The sequence below is a fragment of the Pseudorca crassidens genome, chromosome 16 (genome assembly GCF_039906515.1).
Source record: "Pseudorca crassidens isolate mPseCra1 chromosome 16, mPseCra1.hap1, whole genome shotgun sequence".
In the NCBI taxonomy this organism is placed as follows: domain Eukaryota; kingdom Metazoa; phylum Chordata; class Mammalia; order Artiodactyla; family Delphinidae; genus Pseudorca; species Pseudorca crassidens.
The window spans coordinates 56,093,586-56,117,567 of NC_090311.1; the positions used below are offsets into that span (position 1 = coordinate 56,093,586).

At 44.2% G+C, this 23,982-nt stretch overlaps 1 protein-coding gene across 28 annotated transcripts in view; it reads left to right on the plus strand.

Annotated features, from left to right (window-relative positions):
• KCNMA1 (potassium calcium-activated channel subfamily M alpha 1) overlaps nt 1-23,982 on the plus strand; it is a 748,425-nt gene that overhangs the window by 642,126 nt on the left and 82,317 nt on the right. For 24 of the 28 annotated variants that reach the window (XR_010935922.1, XM_067710402.1, XM_067710403.1 and 21 more), the window contains one exon: nt 4,896-4,989. Coding sequence is in view for 27 of the 28 variants with exons in the window: in XM_067710402.1 (XP_067566503.1) it covers nt 4,896-4,989 (94 nt within the window). In the remaining variant the exon portion in view is untranslated. Of the gene's footprint in view, nt 1-294; nt 382-4,895; nt 4,990-23,982 lie in introns of all 28 variants that reach the window. The other 4 variants (XM_067710407.1, XM_067710420.1, XM_067710423.1 and 1 more) reach the window with 1 other exon arrangement.

Sequence of the window (23,982 nt, forward strand, 5' to 3'; positions counted from 1 at the left end):
CTGTCATAGGGGAGAAGGGAACTCTGTATGTTTGAGGAAATGATAACACACACAGGATTGTCTGTGACGTATTATCCCATCTGATGTCGATGACATAGCACAGCAAAAAGAATTTCAAGAAGTCATCGGGGGAAAAGAAAAGAAAAACCCTGCAATTCGGCTGTGAGGGAGGAAACTTCCATTTTAATTTAAGACTATCGTTCTAGTCAATGTTAAAACGGGTTTGGAACTTTTCTAATGACAAATTTCACCAAGGATTAATTTCGGTTTCCTTTTCTTGTTATTGTTTGGCAGTCAAGGTTGGAGCCAGATCACGCTATCCCAAAGACCCATTTGAGTTCAAGAACACGACTCACAATTCTCGGCTTGTGACCGAGCCAGGTGAAGGAGTCTTGGAATCCATCCCAATTTTTAATAACTGCACCCCCCCCATGTTCTGCTTTAACATGCTGAGCTCAGTGGGAGAAGAAAGATGTACTACTGTGGGTTTCAGCATGCGTTTAGCTTGTTGGGCAGCAAAATACCGAAGAGAAAACCCATAGAAAATGATAAATAATCATTAAAACTACCCTAACCCCAAACTAGCAGCTTGCACGAGACTTCAGTCGGAAGCCCTGTTAGCTAGACGCATTTGCGTTCAAGCCACTTTGCATGCCTCTTACTCTGAGTGATTCCAGTGTGAATATGACGTTACTAATGATCTGCTAAGTGTGTACAGATGTGGGCTTCTCCAGATGTGGTGATTAATAACGTAACGGAGATATAGCCAGTTGACTCATGTTTGTGGCTTGTTTGCCTTTTATTACGTTTCCGAGTTAGTTTATTCGCTTTGAACTATTTTTTAACTGCAGCCAGCAAACTCATCTTTAAGTCTCAAAGGGCATCATCCCCCTAAACCCTGTTGAGGAAACAGGGAAAGAGGAATGTGCTCCCAGGCTGGAGCTGAGCATTGGGTCCATCATGGGTTAGCACTGGACTGCTTAGGAAAGTTGGAATTGTTGCCCCGTTTTACTCGAAGTACCCACAAAGAGGCATTGGTGAACCTTGACACAGTGTTTGCAAGCTAGCTAGGCCAATCAAGAGAGGGATTTCTCTTTTTTAAAAAATCCAGTAAAGTATATGATCATCTTGAAGTGAGCCCAGGAGTTCTGGTCAGTGTTTCTAGAAGATGTTGCCTTGCTTTTGCTTAAAAACAGAATGCTGATGAAAAGTTGAGTAAAATGTTGTTACAGATGTTCAACTCTGCATTAGGCTGTTGGAATTACCACCACATCTTAAATCAATTCCCAGAACATCGTCTGGAGGTTATGTCATTGAAATAATGAATCCTCTTTAGGCAAGTATAAGCAAACATGTTAAAACATCATTGTAACTTGAAATTAAACTCCAGCGCGAACCAGGGGATCTGAAAGCTCATTAGACTTGCCTGACATTTTTCTAGCACTGAGTCTTCCCAAACTGTAAAACTGTTAGATTCGGTGCCTATTAGACAAGCGAGCACTGAGAAGTTACAACAGCACATTAAGTGTTATACTTAGGGATGTGCAAAAACAAGCCCCTGAATTTTATTAGTATTCTGAGATTGGATGGAGTTCAGCTCCTATAAAAATTCCACATTGGATTCCTGAACTTGTTTGTGTTTTAAAGAAGCTGGTGAGTCAGGTTCCTTTAAAAGATCTAATCGTCCTACGGCTACCACAGCAGGACGACTCTAGTGGACACGCTGGAGACAGGGGTGTAGTGTACTTAGCCAGAAACCAGGCTAACTATGAACCTGGAAACGTGCATTGGCATGAGGTAGCAGCCCATTCCTTCAGTACTTGTCTTTCATGAAAGTAAATTTAAGTCTCCCTTTTAATTCCATTTTTGTTCCTCTCATGTAGTCACAGAAGCCATGAAATTAAAATTATATTTTATAGCTTAACTAAAAGTTTTCCTCAATCTGCTTTCTTTAAATATGCAGAAATTGATAGAATCCATATAAAAGGATAATAATTAAATATGGTTTATATCCTACTCAGGAGACAGAAGTTATCACTGCTCCTCTTGTGGGATCTAAGCCGCATGTAATGGTCTCCATTACACAACGTTCATATATTTAAGCTGGAGACATTTCCCCCCATCTCTTCAGGGAGAAGACCTGCATTTCCAGGCCGTGAGTGCAGGAGGAAACCTTTGAACATGCCTTTCATTTAAGAGAACAAATCCCAGTTTAAATGCAGTATGATTATGATGGATGATCTTTCTGAGTTGCGATGAAAATAAATCGTTTCCTTGCATAGAAGGAGACCTGACTTTAAGCACCAGAACAAGGTGTTTCCCTGGAGCTGGTGAACAGGTATTAACTTGCAAGTCTTCCATCTGAAGATCACTGCAGGTAAACAGACAGTGACAAGGTGCAAGGTTAATGGGCACTTAACCAGAGAGGGTTATATATTGTTGGCCCAGTGCAAATGGGAAAAGAAAAGGTAAGAAAAAGAATCTAGCAGAAATGCCAGTGAGTGTGACTTCTTAATGACTGTAGACTCATTGTATAATTAGACAAAACCGTGGCAACGTCTGGTGGCCTTGAATAAAGCTAGCCACATAGACTAGGTTAGCTAAAAGACCTTTCTGGATATCGCACAAGAAGGCTTGTGTGATAGAGAAGAAAAGAATTTCCACCTCCTACTAGATCAATTCACATGCACACATGTTATTTAGTACATCATGCTGCTCAACGAATCTAGGTCATCCTGAACACAGTGCAACCATTGCAAGTGGTCCATATTAAAAGATGACCTTGTATTATGGGGGTAGTCAATGCAAGACTTCTACCCCATCCTAAGGTGGGGACAGTGCAAAAGTACACTTACACACTCTCTCTCTCTCTCTCTCTCTCTCTCTCTCTCTCTCTCTCTCTCTCTCTCTCTCTCTCTCTCTGTCTCTCAATCTCACTGCCTTTCTACCCCATTATTGCCTGGGTTGCCTGGCCCCCTATCCTATGAAAGGAAGATGAATGCAGGTCAAGCTCAGAGTGCCTGTTTGCTTGCTGAGAGATGCATATCACCTCTAAGTGATTTTTTTCAATACCATTTATGTGGCTTGTATTTATTTCCTTTAATCTTTTAAGTGCTATTTAGTCTCTGTGTGATTTGCTGTGGATACTCGTTTCTGATAAGATGCGATATCCTCCCGGCCACATAGTTCCTGCCGGGAGCCCTAAGTGACGGATATGGTTGCAGCCTGAGCCTGGCCCTCTGGGGGGCAGGACGGGGGTGGGGGGTGGGGGCCGGGGAGCAGGTGGTAGCGAGTAAGGGCTGTGGGCATTTGCAGGTGCCTTTTTGCCTTCATTTCTTCTGGTCATGCTGTCATCTCCAGCCACATTCTTGTTTCCTTTCCCTGTGTCAGCCAGAAGTTAGACAACCCCAGACTGACAGTAGAATAAAGGAGTGTACCAAGAGTGATACCTTGAAACAGGTTTGGAGGGTAGTTGGATTATTATTATCTCTTTGGGACCATGTATCGTAACACACTAAATGTTATTTAGGGTTTTCCGGGAAGTACCATATCATGCGTGTTCTGATATGGGTCTTCCTGGATAATATCAAGTAGCTGAGATGGCATTTCCTCCCCCCACCTAAGCCTTGTACACCTTTAACATATATCAAGCTTCTTTTGATGTTGTCGCTGCTAATATTTCTTTTCTTAGCTTTAAGGTAACTGCGTGTTATTTCGAGTTTCAGGGGTGCTTCTCCCAGTCTGTGTTGCAGTCCACAATCAGAGTCCGAGGATCCTATTTTTCCTTCTTGACATTACAGCTTTAGCCTGTGTTGTGGGGCGTGGGGAGAGGCAGACTAGGATTTTGCTGCCGGTGCCCTTGGGTGACGGGCTGGATGCGCAATCTGCTAATTATCAAGCAGCTCTCTTAAAAAGAAACGTGGTACAGGCTAATAAACCTCCAAAGCTTGTTAGTGGGTGTCTTTGGGCGAAAGCAGTAGAGTGTGCTGTGTTGTTTGTGAGCAGAACTTTGGATCGCTTAGTGATCTCTGTGGTTGAGACATTTGGAAAACAGCCTGTGGTTTCCAGTCCCCTCTGCTGCCCGCCTTCCCTGCCTCTCCTCAGAGGTAGCATTCAGTGGCAACCTCCTCCTTCGTTTGGGCGCTCTTCTCCGGCCTGGTTCTGCAACCTTGCAGCCCCTTCCTCCCATCTTAATGAGTTAAGAAAGGATCCCATGAACACAGGCCCTCCCTCTTGGGAGGTGGAGGGACGAGAGCTGAGTTGGGCTGGGGTTCTTGAACCAGAACATACCAATGTTCCCAGTCCTGACGGACTGAAACATTGGCTGTTAAGGCCTCAAATCCCTGCCTCCTTCCCAAGGCTCTTTCCTCTGGCATGTAGGAATTAGGACCTGGTTACATTGGTCCATTTGCAGAAGCAGCCAGCTGGCAGCTCTTATGCTGCTGCTTCTGATTTTGGTTACAAGAAAACCTATTTGGTTACCCAGCAAAACAAAGTAACCAAAAAGAAATTCTAAGCAGAATGATGCAGTGTTCCTATATATATATATACATATACACACATATATATATATATACACACACACACACACAGACATGTATTGGTGTACAGATAGATTATAATTTCTTTTCTCTCTAATGGCAGGGTGTTTTCACGCTGTTTTAGTCTGTTTAAATTGCATGTTCAAACGCTGGAGTGTCAAGAGGTGATGCGCTCACCTTTTCTAAGCCGGCCTCTTTGACTAACGCATTGGTCTTTGTCATTGGGTCCTAAGAGATGGCCATGAATTCCTAGTGAGTGACTGAGCCGTGAGTGTGTGTCCTTTGATATCTTGCCTGTATTGCACAGTCTGCCCTCAAGCTGTTCATAATCTCATGAGCTGCCTGTATTTCCAGTTGAAGATGAGCAGCCGTCAACACTGTCACCCAAAAAAAAGCAGCGCAACGGAGGCATGCGGAACTCACCCAGCTCCTCGCCCAAGCTGATGAGGTAAGGATAGGGGCCCGGGCCACGCGGTGGGTCCACCGGTGGGTCCCCCTCTCGCTCCTTCTCCTGTCCTTGCCCCCTCCCCACCCTGCCAGGCCCAGAGGCTCCCCTCCCCGGCAGGCTCGCGGCGGAGGAGGGGACGCGATCGTTAGATGGCTTCTTAAAGGCTGAAGTATTTATTCTGTCAGCTTGTCAGCAGTTAATGATAGAGCTGAAAAAATTCTGTCATGAAAAACAGTTTGAAAAGCTGTTTGAAAAATACATAGGCTTTAAAGTCTGAGCTGTCACCAAGTCCTGTCTATGTGTAGTTCCTAAACAGCAGTGGCACTAATGACAGCGGCAACCAATCAGAGGAACCCGTGTGGTTAGTTTGCCTCCAGCAAGTCTCTTTCTGCTGGAGTCCCTCCGAGGACTGCTTTCTGTACTTAAGGCCATATGTGAGATGTATCATAACAATCAAAAATGAACCTGAAGATTACCTTCTCTTTATCCTGTCGATTGAAATCAAATTTCTGTTAATTGATTTTGACTGATAAAAAAGTCTAATAATCTGTGGACTTGCCAAAGCAAAGTTCAAAAGTAATCCAGTTCTGCTCAGGCTAAAAGCAATATTAATTATGAAATAGAGCTTGTGTGCACTCTTTTTCTCTCTCTTTCTCTTTCTCTCCTCCCTCCCTCCTTCCCTCCCTCCCTTCCTTCCTTCCTTCCTCCCTTCCTTCTTTCTCTTCTTTCTATCTTGACTGCAGCTTCCTCTAGGAAATGGCAAGTGAAGTCAATTTTCAGTAGAATTCCGTTGGATCCTCTCCTTGGACTCTTCATCTTTCATCTTCCTTTTTCTGTCTTCGATTCATCTGCCAATCCCAGTGCTCCTTTCCCCCATCATCCTAGCTCTCCAGCACCTCAATGAAACAGGAGTGATTTCAGATTTGCACTGCTTTCCCTAAATGGTTCCTGCCATGGAAACACCTGCCATCTTGACGATAATTTCTCCTTTTCATTGCCATTGGCTGCTCTCTTCCCTTTGATTATTGATTTAAAAAAAATCACAGCGATTTCCTCTTCCTTCCTCCCCTTCTCCAAGCATTTGCATCTTCCTGGCTCCCCATGACCACCTTTCTAGGGTGGAGAGAGGGCAGTCCGTCTTCATGTGGTTGAGGACGCAGGTCCCAGGAGAAGACACACCCAGCCCCATGTCCTTTTCCGTCACCATCCTCTCTTCCTGTTCAATGTTTCCTCAACAGTTCTCTGGCTTCCCTTCACTCAGTCTTGCTTGGGTGTTGCTGATTTACATGCTTGTTTACGGTTTATGAGGAGGAATAAAATGTGCCAACTGCCAAGCCTCTCCCTTCTATGATGCCAGTTGTCGTGTTCACATCCGCTCTGCATTTACTCACCTTTAGGTAATCGCCTCATCTCATGCTAATAGTTTTACCCATTGAAAGTAAAGCCCAGGCGCGTTCTCTTGCCTAAATTTAGAGAAGCAAATAAATAAATAAAGAGAAGTCTGAAAAATCTGAAACCTTTGGAGCCAAATTCCCTGTCCCTGTTTGCTATGTAAAGTACGGCTCACTTCTCTGATCTTGAGTAATAATAATTCTGAGGAGTTACACTGTTTTCATATGCTTCAAAGCTGTGTCAAAGTTTTGCTGCTTAAGGGTACTTCTTTCTTCTGTTGGCTCTTGGGTACCGAGATGACAGGTCTTCTGTACGAGGTGGAAGCTTCTTTAAGTCGTAGCCTTCAGCAAAACATCAAATGACCCAATCCAGGGTAACATACTTCTACACAAATGCCGTTCCTGTATGTATATTATACCCTATATATTAAATACTTTAGTGTTACGCGCTACATTTTATGTGCAATAGAAAGTGATGGTTTGAGGTAGCCTTGGGGGGACTTTTTTTTCCACAAGCAGAAAAAGCTAGTATGTACTGTAACAAGTATGGTTTTTACAGGACTCTGTGCCCGAAGGCCTTTGTAAATAAGTAATGATCAACAGATTGGCTGTGGGCTTTTGAAAAGCATGACTGTGTCAGTTTGCATGATGGGGGAGAATTTTCAAAGTGGGTCTTGCTTTCATTGCCTGTCGGAGAGGGGCTGAGGAAGGCAGTCATCCCAGGCTGGAGCTGTCTGCTCCGCGGTACATCAGAATTGCTAAACGTGGGGCAGGCGGTGAGCTGAAACTTGCCGAGCTACAGAACTCGGGTTTCTGGTGTTGGAGCCTTTGGGCTGGTGCTGTGGCCGTGGCTACTGTTACCAGGGCACTTCACCCACCAGCCCACGACCACCCCGATTGCTGCTCAGCTGGAACGGGCTGTCCCATGACAAGTCAGAAAGCCTCAGACGCTCCTCCTTCACCTTGACGTTCTGTGTTCCAGGTGCTCTGCAGACTCTGTCTGGTGTGGGAGCAAAGACAGGGTGTTGAGCCCTCTCTCTGTTGCCCTTCCTTTCCTGGGTAGGAGCGAAGAGCCCATGCGCGGTTTGCTTTGGTTTGGTTTGAATCCCTGGCCCTGGCCATGAGGTTGCTGGGGCTTATTTTTTACAGCTCCCTCTTGCTAATTGACAGCAAACAGAGGGGTTCCTGTACCACCTTGAGGTTCCCCTAGGTCCTCCCCTGCAACATCTTCAAACACTCGCTTTCTACTCTACAAAAGATAGGACTCCCAGGTCCTATTCCCTGTGGCCTGAAACATCCGTAAAGGAGGCTAATGACTCATTTGAAGTGGGTGTTTCGACGTGAGTCTGTGGCTTGCTGCTTGAGCAGAATCAATCATTCGGAATGCGGGCAGGTTTTAGTGGCCTACGGGCAGTGATAGGAACAGTTCCAAGAGAAACCGGAGAGCCCGGAATGGGCTGGGCTGGGCTTTAATTTACCACTGTGGCCTCTGCAAATAAAACAGGCTCCCGCGTGAGGGGTCCTTGCAAGCCGTCTGCCAGCAGGAAATGCTACAGGGACTCTGCAGTAACGGTCTTTGTCTCCCCTTTGTTCTGGTAGCGGGGTCTACCCTGGTTCGTAAGTGTCGCTTAACTCTCTGCACAATCCTTCGATGAACTGCCTCGCTTTGCGTGTCTGGATCCTGAGGCCGTATGTTTTGTAGTTACCCTGGCACAGAAAACACCCCTCACAGCCAGATTGACCCAAATGGTGAGCGTCTGTGCTCCAGGCCAGGGGTCTGTGTGTCACAATAGAGACCTTTGGCTTCAAATCCTACAAAGGAGCAGGCTGAGGAGTTAACCGGGGCCCTGTATTCATCTCCCTGTGGGTCTCTTCACAGGGAATTATTTAAGGAGCCTCTCCTAGTTTTCCTCTAAAATCGCCAAGCACCTATTGCCCCGTTCTCCCCACTCAGTGGGTTTGCGCCCTGTCAGGAAAGCTCTGTCTTACTTCAGTCGTGAGGCTCTGGAGGGCAGGAACTTCGTCTCTGAATAGCTAAGTCAAGGGCTCTTAATTTGGCGGCCTCCCAGACCCCATTGACTCTCTAGTGAAATCTGTCTAGAAATGCTCTCTAGGAAAAAGAAAGTTCATTGGACACCATTTTGACTCCAGTTGAAGGAGATTCTTGGATTCCTAAATCCCGGCCCCAGCTACTGTCACATTTGGTTCTTCTCACAACCACCTTCGAGTAGTTCCCTTCACAGATGCTTTTTGGCCGCTGAGAATATGTCTTCAGTGGGTAGATGGTAATGGGGGAGATGCCCAGGCTCCCACACTGTGTCCTCAAATGCAGCCCGAAAGGTTATGCATTTTAGCTGCCTGCTTCTGTTTCTTTTCTCAGATTAATTCGTTTCTGGGAAATGTTTAGAGCGAGCCTACCGTACTCAAGATGTTGTGGAAGGTCTTTGAGGGGTGTAAAGTAAGATGGATTACACTCCTCAAGTTACATGGGTTACATGTCTTCAAAATGCTCACGGTTTGATGTGGGAGACAGACATGCGTATACAGCAAAACGGAATAAGGACAGAGCAGAGACCTACCAGCATGGGCTGTGGGAGCAGAGGGTGCCCTCATTACCTCTGGTCTGGGAGGCTGAGCCTGGGTTGTGAAGGATATGGAGAATGCTCGACTAATAGCGCTAGCCACCCTTGCCCTTCGTTTACTAGGCACCAGGCATCGTTCCAAGAGCGTTAGGCCTGTTAATCCATGGAATCCTAACTACAGCTCCAGGAGGAGGGATTGCGCTCTCGTCCATTTTACAGATAAGGAAATTGAGTCACAGAGATGTAAAGAGTAGTAAATCTCGTCAGTCTTACCTAACTGGGAAGATTTGAACCCAGATGGTTTGGTTTCCAAACCCATATTGTTTACTGCTTCATTCTTCTGCCCGATGAGGGGAATAGGAAACTACTCAGGCCATCGCAGGTGGCTTGATGTGGCTGGAGAAAGGCATCCTTGGAGTTGCATAAGTGGAGTTGAAAATATTAGGCCTTTCCTGTCATAGGCCAAAACCTTGCTGGTTTTTGAGGAGGCAGTGCCCTAACTTGTGTCTTGGGAGGATCACTGATGAAAGGATAAGGACGGGTTTAGAACCCTCCATCAGTGCCTTCTGGAGACCCGTGGTACCTCTGGGTACCAAACCGTTCAGGGTCTGCTTCAGAATAGTGGACCAGACGTGGGCTCAACAGTCTTCCCAAGAAGGACACACAGCATTCCTGACATAATGACAGTAACGCCTCTTCCCTCAGGTGCTAGAGGGGACTTGGTGTAAGATACCACGGGCTATGAGGATTTACCCAGGATGTGTCGGGTGGACGCTTTACACAAAGAGATAGCCCCCAGCCAGGCTAGCAAGGATAACTGACAGCGCTAAAAGCAGATATTGAATGCTGTGAAAGGAGCTTCGTGTCATAAGACCCAGGAAACATTAGATATTTGTTTTCTGAGTCAGAGTGGAAATATGATTGGAGTAAAACAGATTATCCTCTTGGGCCCTAACGGATCATTAAATGAAGTAAACTCATCTGCTTGTTAAGTCCCAGCCTCTCCCTTTTGACGCCTGCCTCTCACGGGGTCTTTTTGTTAGGACTGCCAGCTTGAAAGGTTGTAGTAATAGAAAATGGCAAAGTGGCCTGAGCCCACTCAGAGCTGGGGACAGAATGCCACTCTCCCAGTCTCTTTCGCTGGGCAGAATGAAGAAGGAAGGCCAGGACAGCTCAGCTCAGTAAGTCCACCTCTTAATGCACAAACACATAGCAAATGACAGGCCCTCAAGGGACTGCAGAAGAAAGAAATGGTGGGTCTCGTCATCCCAAGGCTTGGTGGATTTGACACAGGTCCGTGGACACATTGCATACACAGCAGAGGGTCATTATCCTGTCCCCTCATTTCAGAAGCGTGTTGTCCACTCTCCTCCAGGACTGAAGAACAGTCAGCTCTCCCGGCTGGTCTCCCAGATATAAATAGAGGCAGTAATTTCCTTCTTGCTCTGAGGACGGTGGCTGTCTAGCAAGAGATGACAAACTAGGGAGCAGCAGTTCTTGATTGTTTACTTGTCGGGCAGAAGAAAAAACAAAATGCAAGTAGAGAGATACAGAAAGTTTGGCCAGTGTGGCCTGAAGGTTTTCTCAAGGTGGCTCCAAGGTTGGCCACCTCGGGGAGATGGGGGCGGGGGTAGGGGACAGCCGTGTCTCAGGAGAGACGAGCATTACATAGGACAGTGGAGGCAGCTTTGAAGGATGAGTTAGGGCAGAATCCCGAAGTCAGGATCCTTGCGACCTAGCAGGAAATAGAATTCACCCAGAAATAAAATGCACCCAAGAAAGAAGCGGATCCGTTGAGTCAGAACCATTTGCGGTGCTGAAAACCTAAGTATGGGCCCTTTTGAGGAGACCACCTGAGACCCGCTCCAGTCTCCTCTGGCTGCCGCAGCCAGAGACCCATGCATGTGACCTGCGGCTCCTGAACGTTGCCCTGAAGGACTTAGCTACTGCCTGCGACGTTGTCTTCTGTGGAGTGGAAGAAGCGATGGGAAGCAAGGAGGGTGGAAAACTGAATTATAAGCATTGCACTCGATAAGAAAGAATATTTCATTTGCTTTTCTATGCTGGTTTATTTGCTGATTAGCTCTCGGAGGTAGACGTCAGCAAGAGAGAGTCATTTGCGTGGCTTCCAGGTTAGAAATTTCTATCAAGTGTTGACACAACCCCTCAAGTTCCAGAGAGTCACAGAGCGAGAGTCAGAGCAGGTGACCTGGGTGCACTTTGGTCACCAGAGCTGCATTCTCCATTTGAATAACAGGGCCAGGACTACAGTGGGGCATGTGAGGTGCCCCCTTCCGTTTTGCACCGAGGCCCCTCGATGGCCTCACTCTGATCCCGGCCTCGTTGAAAAGAACCACAGCCTTCCAGTCCGTATGTTGCAGACAGTTGCTAACTTTGGTAGGATTGCCTCGAACCACAAAGCCTGTCCATTTGGGCAAACCTTTACAGCAGTGATCCTCAAATTTCAGCGTCAGAATCATCTGGAGCACCTTGTTGATACAGCTTGATTCAGTAGGTCTGGGGTGGGCTGGAGAACTGCATTTCTCCCAGGCTCCCAGGTGATGCTGAGGCAGCTGGTGTGGGGTCATGCTTCGAGAACCACCGCTTACGGGAATCAGAGCCGTGGGAGGAGCTTCACGTGTTGGGGACCCTTCTCACAGAAATGTTCAGCCCTGGCACTGGAGCACTAAACAGTTGTTAAAAACAGCTGTGTTGACCGCATTGTACATCAGACACGAGTCCTGTCTGCTGATCAGTTACGGCAGCTGGCTTCAGGCACATTCCAGGCAGCCTGACTGGTTAGAGACATACTACAGAGTCCCCCTTCCTTCCGATCACGATGCCCTAATTTCAAGTACTGTCCCTGTAAAGCGGAGAAACAGCGCAAGAGCCTTGATTGTTCCTCAAACAAATGGTCACAAGATGTCAGAGGCGAAGGGGCTCTCACTGGACACTTTTTCTCGTCTGCATGAGGGTCTGGGGGAGTTTCTGTTGAATGATTTGAGATGTTCAGAGACCAGAGATCATTCGTCAGCTTCTCTTGGTAGTTGGTTGTTTACTGGGTCCTCTGCGGGGTTCTGGAAATGTGTGGAAGAGTAAAACAGGAGTTCCCTGCCCTGAAGAACATCACCAGACAGTTGTGCAAATCATTATCTCTGAAAGAGCATCTTACTTCTGTTAAGGGCTCCCAGGAGGGGAAAGCCACGTCTGTCTCTGAGGTTATGGAGGAGGACAGCACAGGAGGAATATTTGAAGCAAACCGGGAGGCTTCAGAAGCGTTCTGGTACCCTTACTATGGTGCCTGACGTAACAGATACTCAGTAAAATCAGTCTTTGCCACTGGGGTGAAAGGCCCGCAGAGGCATGAGAAATGGCCCAATTTCATCAAGCCTCCCGTTTCCCAGGGAGACTTCTGCAGAGATGGCCTCAATCTAGATGGGACGCTTGTAATGATAGGAGGGGCCTTATCATGTGATGAGAAATGAGGTCCTGAAAATCAAGCAAGGGAAAGGATGCAATTTTAAACCCATTTGGTAACTTTCCTCTTTCATACCTTTTGTTTGTCCGTTTGGTTTGGTTTGTACTTGTACTTTAATGTAAATTTCTGAAGTCCAGCATCGAACCCACTGCCACACAAAAAATTTCGAATTTTCCTCCAAGAGGAACTGTGCACTTTAAAATATAATGCCACCTTCTTCACAGCAGGTTTGCTAGAAAAGAGATTTGTGGTTTTGCTTTAGGCTGTTGTCTTCAAGGCAAGCTTTTTGTGTGTCTGCTGTAGCTGGGCATTTAGTTCACTTCCTGAGATTAATTGATGGCAAGCGGCATTCCTTGCTCCGCAGACCCTCAAAACGATGATCTTTTATTCTTTTCTTGAAGTGAGGTATGCTTAATATCTAGCTGCGGACTTTGGAGGTATGAGCTGAGATTCAAGAAGCATAGCTATGAAAAATTTAACTCACTGGAGCTCCTCGGTTGTTATAAAAATGTGGGTATTCCTAAATGGAGTCTTCAGATATTGGGACAAGACAAAAACTCACCCAGCCTTAGTTGATTATTGAGGCTCTCCTTAGCACATTGTCCTGACAGGGACTCATGGGGAAATTTTCTACTGATAATTCACACCAGCTGTGCATTTCATAAATGCCCGCCATGCTGCTTTTCTTTTTTGCAACGTAGAGGGCACTGTGGCTTGGGGCGCTGCAGTGGGGAATGAGCACGATCCAGCTGCCTCCTGCAAGTGGGAGGGGGTAAGACGGGGGCCACGCTGCACTGACTTCCAGTTAAGAAGACCTCTCTGGGCAAAGCAGTGTTCTCTTCCCACTAACTGTCTTCTCTACATTACTTATCCACTCTGTTTCCCATCTGTACCAGTGGGTGATAATAACGGAAATTACCTGTAAGTATCATTGTGATGAGTAAATCACAAAATGTAGGTAAAAGTTTTAGCGCAGCAACATTTATAAGAGCTCAACCCATGATGGCTAGTCATCTTAGTAGCAACAGTAGAAGTAGCAGTAGTCTAGTAGTCAAAGTAATAGTAGGAGAACCCCACACCTTTATTATTGAACCACTTTCTGTTTCCTGTCTCCTTTCACCATTGTAACAGCTACAAATGTATAAGTGAGTTCTAAGCAAAGAATAAAAGAATGATAATAATAACAGTAGTTAACCTTTATTGAGGGCGTGCTCTGTGTCAAGTTCTGTGCTAAGTGCATGCCATGCCTTTACTCAGGCAACCCTCAAATTGAATCCATTAACTAATGATGATGTTTAACATTCCCATTTTACAGATAAAGAAACTGAGGCAAGGCACAATGTAGCAAGCAGTAGACGAGCCAAAACCTGATGAAAGACATTTTGGCTCTGGAGCCAGTATACTTAATCACTAAAGAAATAGGTGGTTTTCTGCCCTCAGTGGTATCCACTTCCAAACACTCCCTTGGGGGGTCAACTCTCTTGGTTCCACTGAACAAATTAACTGGCTAGTGTCCGGGTTTCTTGTTTTCTTTGGTTGGACTGTCATAAGTATTGATCCTCAAATGCAAGTTAAAGACTAGGGGAGAAGTTTCCCTCCAGATAGAGCAGATCCAATTGTGTACGTATGTGACCCAAACTCTTTCATGAAGATACTGTGTCTTTCTGGTATGTTTCCATGTATTCCTAAACTGATGGCAGGATGCTTTTCTCCTTTAAATGAACAGCTGAGCCCTAAGGTGCAAGAAGGACAGCCAGGGTCATCAGTGGAGTGACAGCTGGTACATTGTGCCCGTTTTTCTTTAAGGTGCACTATTGTATTAATTTACTCAGGCTGCCGTAACAAAGTACTACAGACTGAGTGTCTTAAACAACAGACATTTATTTTCTCACGGTTCTGGAGGTTGGAAGTCCAAGATCAAGCTGTTGGCAGGGTTGGTTCCTTCTGAGGCCTCAAAGGAAGGATCTGTTTCAGGCCTCTCTCCTTGGCTGGTAGATGGCCATCTTCTCCCCATGACTTCACATCATCCTCCCTCTGTACATGTCTGTGCCCAAATTTCCTCTTCTTATAAAGACGACAGTCATATTGGATTAGGGCCTACCCTAATGACCTCATTTTAACTGAATTACCTCTTTAAAGACCATATCTCAAAATACAGTTACAGTCTGAGATACTGGGAGTGAGGACTACAACATACAAATTTTATGGGGGCGGGGATACAGTTCAGACCATAACAACTACACGGCAGATACACTTCACCTCATAGTTTTACCCTAAAATAAGGCTTGTACGTTGGCTAAGTGGTGAGTGGCAAATGAGCCTTGAATCGATTATGGTCCATTTTGGGGGAGTTGGGATTACTTTCTGAGTTGAGGAAATATATAAAATAGTTAAGATGTGAAAGGCAATATCTAGTATTGGGCCTCGGTTCCAAGTAAATCTTTAAGGAGTTGTCCGAGAGCCCGTGAAAGTGATTCTCTTTGTTGTTCTGTAAACTGATAATGTTGGGATACTTTGTTCAGGGAGGTTTCTGATGGCCCTCCTTCCCCCCCCCCCCCCACAACCAAAGCACTGTTGGTTGTTGTGCTCCATGGCAAGCGCTTGGGCTTTCTCCTATTAATACAGAGTCCAATTTAGAAGGAGAAGTTCCTGTAGGCAAGTAGCCTAAGCCAGCCTGTGGCACTTACGTTGCTACAGGAACAGACATGGCAAAGAAATGTATCCTGTCTGGCCCAAAGTAGCTAGGGACTCTCCTGTTGCTGAAATCAATCACGTTCCAAGCTTCCTCCCAGACGTCTAGTGAATCTAGTTAATGAGAAGCAGTTCTAGTAATCAGTCTTCAGTGCTTCTTATCTCCCGTCTTTGCTCCCAAAACAACTTTTCTATGCTTACTCCATGCCATCCAGCCTTTTGATACCCAACAGTGGTTCAGTATTTCCAAAATCCTTCCAGTCAGCACTCGTTCATTGAGAGAAGAGTCCTTAAAAGTCCTTAAAGGTCACCCAACATTTATGAGGAAATTTATAATGAAATCCGATCTATATTCACAGCTCCTCAGGAATGTCTCAAATGATGAGAAATCCACTGCCTTGGGAAACAACCCATGTCATTTTTAAAATACCTTCCATTTGTAAGGAAACGTTCTTCCTTTCTGGAAACTTGAGTTTGGCTCTATCTAACTCCCTAGTCTGAGCTCCATTGGTCATAATCAGTCGAATCCATCTCTTCCACTTGACTCCCATCGCACATCTGAGGGCAGCTCAGGTCTTCTGTACCTCAGGTCGGGCAATACGACATCTCCAACCATGGTTTGGGGTGCCTTTCTTTGGCTCTTTTCTTTTGGATCTCAATCATCTGAACGGCTCCTAGTGGGTCATGACTATAATATGCTGAGATTCCTCCTTACCTTTCAGGGCTCAGATCAAAAGTTATCTTCTGGGCTTCCTTGGTGGCGCAGTGGTTGAGAATCCGCCTGCTTATGCAGGGGACGTGGGTTCGTGCGCCGGTCCGGGAAGATCCCACATGCCGCGGAGCGGCTGGGCCCGTGAGCCGCGACCACTGGGCATGCGCGTCCGCAGCCTGTGCTCCGCAGCAGGAGAGGCCACGACAGTGAGAGGCCCGCGTACCGCCAAAAAAAATAAAATTAAAAAAAAGTTATCTTCTTTGCAAAGCCTTTCTTGATGTTACTCAAATACCAGGCAATGCACAGCTTTCCTGGTGTTCTCAGACCACCTTGTACATTCACTTTGCTATAACACTTACCACAGTGTATCACAACCGTTGATGGACATTTTCTCTCTTGCTCGCCGTATTATAACTCTCTGACTAGGGACTGTACCTTCAACATTGCGGTATCCTCCATTCCCGGCACAGAAGAGGGGATTCCCGTTTATTGATTGCTTTACTGATTCAAGAAACCAAAGTTCAAATTTCAGGTACCATGGCTGATCAGAAACGGAAATATCTTTGTTCAGGGAGGTTTTTGACAGTCTTCAGATCAGCCCCTTTTAGTAACATCCTGGATGACTTATATTTAAATGATCCGGGGCAGGCTGGGAGGCTTGCAGGAAGTACGGAGTGCGGCGTGGCTTACCACTGAGACTTCCCTGAGGCTTCTGGATGTTCCAGTGCAAATCCTGGCTTACAGCCCTAGTGTCAAGTGATACCTGGTGGACCCAAATCTCTGCCCTAGTTAATGAGGCTTGGCATTTGAAAAGCTGTCTTCCTTTCTTTTCACTGAGGGACAATTGATCATCAGGCTTGTTTATTTACTTTTTTTTTTTCAGTAGGAAACATTTTTTTAATAGATCTTTATTGGAGTATAATTGCTTTACAATACTGTGTTAGTTTCTGTTGTACACCAAAGTGAATCAGCCATATGCATACATATGTCCCCATATCCTCTCCCTCTTGAGCCTCCCTCCCACCCTCCCTATCCCACCCGTCTAGGTCATCGCAAAGCACCGAGCTGATTTTTCTGTGCTACGCAGCTATGCAGCTGCTTCCCACTAGCCAACTATTTTACATTCGGTAGTGTATATATGTAGATGCTACTCACTTTGCCCCAGCTTCCCCCTCCCACCCCGTGTCCTCAAGTCCATTCTCTACGTCTGCATCTTTATTCCTGCCCTGCAACTAGGTTCATCAGCACCATTTTTTTTTTTTTTTAGATTCCATATATATGCGTTAGCATACAGTATTTGTTTTTCTCTTTCTGACTTACTTCACTCTGTATGACAGACTCTAGGTCCATCCACCTCACTACAGATAACTCAATTTCCTTTCTTTTTATGGCTGAGTAATATTCCATTGTATATATATGCCACATCTTCTTTATCCATTCATCTGTCAGTGGACATTTAGGTTGGTTCCATGTCCTGGCTATTGTAAATAGTGCTGCAGTGAACATTGTGGTACATGTCTCTTTTTGAATTATGGTTTTCTCAGGGTATATGCCCAGTAGTGGGATTGCTGGGTCACATGGTAGTTCTAATTTTAGTTTTTTAAGGAACCTCCATACAGTTTTCCATGGTGGTTGTATCAATTTACATTCCCAGCAACAGTGCAGGAGGGTTCCCTTTTCACCACACCCTTTCCAGCATTTATTGTTTCTAGACTGTTTGATAATGGCCATTTTGACCGGCATGAGGTATCATTATAGTTTTGATTTGCATTTCTCTAATAATTAGTGTTGTTGAGCGTCTTTTCATGTGCCTCTTGGCCATCTGTATGTCTTCCTTGGTGAAATGTCTATTTAGGTCTTATGCCCATTTTTTAAATTGGATTTTTTTTTTTTTTTTTTGATGTTGAGCTCCGTGAGCTGTTTGTATATTTTGGAGATTAATCCTTTGTTGTTTCATTTGCAAATATTTTCTCCCATTCTGAGCGTTGTCTTTTTGTCTTGTTTATGGTTTCCTTTGCTGTGCAAAAGCTTTTAAGTTTCATTAGGTCCCATTTGTTTCTTTTGTTTTTATTTCCATTTCTCTAGGAGGTGGGTCAAAAAGGATCTTGCTGTGATTTATGTCACAGAGTGTTCTGCCTGTGCTTTCCTCTAAGTGTTTTATAGTGTCTGGCATTACATTTAGGTCTTTAATCCATTTTGAGTTTATTTTTGTGTATGGTGTTAGGGAGTGTTCTAATTTCATTCTTTTACATGTAGCTGTCCAGTTTTCCCAGCACCACTTATTGAAGTGGCTGTCTTTTTTCCATTTTATGTTCTTGCCTCCTTTGTCATAAATTAGGTGACCATATGTGCATGGGTTTATCTCTGGGCATTCTACCCTGTACCACTGATCTATATTTCTGTTTTTGTGCCAGTACCATACTGTCTTGATTACTGTAGCTTTGTGGTATAGTTCAAACTTGAGGTGCTGATTCCTCCAGTTCTGTTTTTCTTTCCCAAGTTTGCTTTGGCTGTTCGAGGTCTTTCGAGGCTGTTCGAGGTTTCCATACAAATTGTAAAATTTTTTGTTCTAATTCTGTGAGGAGTGCCAGTGGTAGTTTGGTAGGGATTGCATTGTATCTGTAGATTGCTTTGAATCTGTAGATTGCTTTGGGTAGTATAGTCATTTTCACAATATTGATTCTTCCAGTCCAAGAACATGGTATGGTATATTTCTCCATCTGTTTATGTCATCTTTGATTTCTTTCATCAGTGTTTTATAGTTTTCTGAGTACAAGTCTTTCGCCTACTTAGGCAGGTGTATTCCTAGGTATTTTATTCTTTTTGTTGTGATGGTAAATGGGAGTGTTTCCTTAACTTCTCTTTCTGATTTTTTTGTTGTTGTTGGTATATAGGAATACCAGCGATTTCTGTGCGTTAATTTTGTATTCTGCAACCTTACCAAATTCATTGATTAGTTCTAGTAGTTTTCTGGTGGCATCTTTAGGATTTTCTATGTATAGTATCGTGTCATAGGCAAACAGTGACAGTTTTACTTCTTGTTTTCCAAATTGTATTCCTTTTATTTCTTTGTCTTCTCTGATTGCCATGGCTAGGACTTCCAAAACTATGTTGATTAAGAGTGACAAGAGTGGGCATCCTTGTCTTGTTCCTGATCTTAGTGGAAATGCTTTCAGTTTTTCACCATTGAGTATGATACTTAATGTGGGTTTGTCATATATGGCCTTTATTATGTTGAGGTAGGTTCCCTCTGTGCCCATTTTCTGGAGAGTTTTGATCATAAATTGGTGTTGAATTTTGTCAGAAGCTTTTTCTGCATCTATTGAGATGATCATATAGTTTTTATTCCTTAATTTGTTAATGTGGTGTATCACACTGATCGATTTGCGTATATTGAAGAGTCCTTTCATCCCTGGGATAAATCCCACTTGATCATGGTGTATGATTCTTTGTTGTTGGATTCTGTTTGCTAGTATTTTGTTCAGGATTTTTGCATCTATGTTCATCAGTGATATTGGTGTATACTTTTCTTTTTTTGTGATATCTTTTTCTGGTTTTTGCATCAGGGTGATGATGGCTTTGTAGAAATTATTTGGGAGTGTTTCTCCCTCTGAAATTTTTTGGAAGAGTTTGAGAAGGATAGGTGTTAGCTCTTCTTTACATGTTTGATAGAATTTGCCTGTGAAGCTACCTGGTCCTGGACTTTTGTTTGCTGGAAGATTTTTAATTACAGTTTCAATTTCATTACTTGTGATAGGTCTGTTTATATTTTCTGATTCTTCCTGGTTCAGTCTTGGAAAATTGTACCTTTCCAAGAATTTGTCCATTTCTTTGTGGTTGTCCATTTTATTGGTGTGTAGTTGTTTGTAGGAGTCTCTTATAATCCTTTGTATTTCTGCAGTGTCAGTTGTGATTTCTCCTTTTTCATTTCTAATTCTGTTGATTTGCATCCTCTCCCTTTTTTTCTTGATGAGTCTGGCTAATGGTTTATCAATTTTGTTTATCTTTTCAAAGAACCAGCTTTTAGTTTTATTGATCTTTGCTATTGTTTTCTTCATTTCTATTTCATGTATTTCTGCTCTGATCTTTATGATTTTTTTCCTTCTACTGGCTTTGGGTTTTCTTTGTTCTTCTTTCTCTAGTGTAGGGTTAGATTGTTTATTTGCGATTTTTCTTGTTTCTTGAGGTGAGACTGAATTGCTCTAAACTTCCCTCTCAGAACTAACTGCTTTTGCTGTGTACCATAGGTTTGGCATTGTCATGTTTTCATTGCCATTTGTTTCTATGTATTTTTTAATTTCTTCTTTGATTTTTCCAGTGATCTCTTGGTTATTTAGTAGCACACCGTTTAGCCTCCATGTATTTGTGTTTTTACATTTTTTTTCCTGTAACTGATTTCCAATCTCATAGAGTTGTGGTCAGAAAAGATGCTTGATACGATTTCAATTTTCTTAAATTTTCTGAGGCTTGATTTGTGACCCAAGTTGTGATCTATCCTGGAGAATGTTCCAGGTGCACTTGAGAAGAATGTGTGTTCTGCCAGTTTTGGGTGGAATGTTCTGTAAATATCAATTAAATCTATCTGGTCTATTGTGTCATTTAAAGCTTGTGTTTCTTTATTTATTTTCTGTTTGGATGATCTGCCCATTGGTGTAGGTGGGGTGTTAAAGTCCCTACTATTATTGTGTTACTGTCAGTTTCTCCTTTCATGGTTGTTAGCATTTGCCATATGTATTGACGTTCTCCTAACATTTATAGTTGTTATATCTTCTTCTTGGATTGATTGTTTGATCATTATGTAATGTCCCTCCTTATCTCTTGTAACAGTCTTGTTTTTTTTTTGTTTTTTTTTTGTTTTTTTTGCGGTACGTGGGCCTCTCACTGTTGTGGCCTCTCCCGTTGTGGAGCACAAGCTCCGGACACGCAGGCTCAGTGGCCATGGCTCATGGGCCCAGCTGCTCCGTGGCATGTGGGATCTTCCTGGACTGGGGCACAAACCCGTGTCCCCTGCATAGGCAGGCGGACTCTCAACCACTGCGCCACCAGGGAAGCCCTAACAGTCTTTATTTTAAAGTCTATTTTATCTGATATAAGCACTGCTACTCCAGGTTTCTTTTGATACCCATTTGCATGGAATATCTTTTTCCATCCCTTCACTTTCAGTCTGTATGTGTCCCTAGGTCTGAAGTGGGTCCCTTGTAGACAGCATATATACGTGTCTTGTTTTTGTATCCATTCAGCCAGTCTGTGTCTTTCGGTTGGGGCATTTAATCCATTTACATTCAAGGTGATTATCGATATGTATGTTCCTATTACCATTTTCTTAATTGTTTTGGGTTTGTTTTTGTGGGTCTTTTTCTTCTCTTGTGTTTCTCACCTAGAGAAGCTTCTTTAGCATATATTGTAAAGCTGGTTTGTTGGTGCTGAATTCTCTTAGTTTTTGCCAGTCTGAGAAGCTTTTGATTTCTCCATTGAATCTGAATGAGATCCTTGCTGGGTAGAGTAATCTTGGTTGTAGGTTTTTCTCTCTCATCACTTTATGTATATCCTGCCACTCCCTTCTGGCCTGCAGAGTTTCTGCTGAAAAATCAGCTGATAACCTTATGGGGATTCCTTTGTATGTTATTTTTTGTTTTTCCCCTTGCTGCTTTTAATATTTTTCTTTGAATTTAATTTGTGTTACTTTGATTAATATGTGTCTTGGTCTGTTTTTCCTAGGGTATATCCTGTATAGGACTCTCTGTGCTTCCTGGACTTGGGTGACTACTTCCTTTCCCATGTTAGGGAAGTTTTCAACTATAATCTCTTCAAATATTTTCTGAGACCCTTTCTTTTTCTCTTCTTTTTCTGAGGGCCCTATAATTCGAATGTTGGTGCGTTTAGTGTTGTCCCAGAGGTCTCTGAGGTTGTCTTCAATCCTTTTCAACCTTTTTTCTTTATTCTGCTCCTTGGCAGTTATTTCCACCATTCTGTCTTCCAGCTCACGTATTCGTTCTTCTGCCTCAGTTATTCTGTTATTGATTCCTCCTAGTGTATTTTTCATTTCAGTTATTGTGTTGTTCATCTCTGTTTGTACTTTAGTTCTTCTAGATCTTTGTTAAACATTTTTGTATTTTCTCAATCTGTGCCTCCATTCTATTTCCTAGATACTGGATCATCTTTACTATCATTACTCTGAATTCTTTTTCAGGTAGATTGCCTATTTCCTCTTCATTTATTTGGTCTTATAGGTTTTTACCTTGCTCCTTCATCTGTGACATATTTTTTTGCCATCTCACTTTTTTTTTTTTAATGAGTGGGGTTGTGTTCCTGTCTTACTGGTTGTTTGGCCTGAGGCTTCCAACACTGGAGTTTGTAGGCTGTTGGGTAGATCTGGGTTTTGGTGCTGAGGTGAGGACCTCCGTGAGCCCTCACTCCAATGAATATTCCCTGGGGTCTGAGGTTCTCTGTTAGTCCAGTGGTTTGGACTCAGAGCTCCCGCTGCAGGAGCTTCAGCCCGACCCCCAGCTCATGAACCAAGATCCCGCAAGCCATGTGGGGTGGTTAAAAAAAGAAACAAAGTAAAAAATAAAATTAGACTAGGCAACTAATAGATATGTTAGAAAGAATATAAAAATAAAAATATAGATGAATCAACAACCGGAAGGTACAACAGTACCACAATAGTAACAAAGAGGAGGAGGGAAAGGAAAATTTAAAAAGGGGGAAAGGGCCTTGGCTGTGGAGAGCGGGGCCTAAGCAAGGGTGAGGTTTGGGCGGTGGGCGGGGCCAAGGCTCAGGACCCACTGGGCTGGAAAAGGCCCTGGGGGCTGTGGGGGGTGGGGCTTGGGCTCAACAGAACAGCAGGGGCCCAGGCGTGCCCCCCACCCCTGGTCTCAGAGGGCAGGGGACCTCACCTGGGGGCCCAGCAGGCTTCCTGGCCCGAGTGGGCAGGGCAGTCGCCCTCTGCTCCTCTCCCACTCCTCCGGAGGGCCCCTCCCGCCTGCCTCTCCTGATCTCCCCGGCCTCAGGGGCGCCAATCTTGTCTGGCCTCCACTTCTCCTCCCCTCTCAGTCCCCCCACGTCCTACCAGTTCATTTGGGGGTTCCTCCTGTCTCCTTGGGTGTCAGGGTCCTCCACCAGTGACTGGCAGGTGCCCTAGTTGTGGGGAGATGCTAACTCGGCATCTTCCCACCTTATTTACTTTTCTAGGATGAGGGTTGGAGGCCAGAGTAACCAAGGGATGATTGCTTCCCTAAAAGATAGGGAATCAAAATGTATCTCCTCTCCCTCAAGGCACGTATTTTGTGACAGGAATTTTGGCCAGCTTACTACAGCGTTTGCTTGCTTGCTAATATTATATGAATATGAATCCTGAGTACACTGGGGGCAGGTCTCAGACCTCCCTGAGATAATACCTCCTCTCCAACCAATAAACAACCTGGCTCTGTATCTTCAGGACAAATTTATTAAGGTCCGCTTCCAACTGAAATACATTCTTCTAGGGCTGGGAAGAAAGAGTCCATTCTGTTCATTTTCTCAGACCTCTTCTTTATGGTGGGTCGTGGATATCTATAGAACTCTTAAAGAGTCTTCAAGGACAAAAATATTCAGATTTGATCTTGCCCTGATCTGTGACCCATTCTTACCAGCAAGTGCCTTTTTATTTTAGCATTTTTGACGGAGCTCAGTATTTGAAAGGTCACCTGCTGGTTTACAACACCTCTCACATTCCAACAACCCATCTACCGAGATGTTGTTCCGAGCTAACTGTTCTTCTCCTTTTAAGATCAGATATGACAGTTCCTATAGTAATCTAGCGTGTTCATTGAAGATAACTTTGCGGGATGGCTTCACATGATATTTGTCATTTGGTGTAGCCTAAAAGAAAATTCTCAGGAATAAATAAATGCAGTGAGAGTCTTCCCATCTGAAGTGGGATTGGAAGGCCTATTAGGAGGGCCATGGTAGAGATCCTGAAGACTTACTAATAGGTCTCTGGACTATGTAGGAGGGATTGCTATCCCACTGTCTTTGTTCTGAACATACAAATGAGAAATACCAGAGAACTTTCAGAGGAAGAAGTACTAAGAACTAAATAAAGTTCACTCTTTAATGCTTGAAATAGATGGTTTCAAAGGTAAAATCACTTCACAGTAA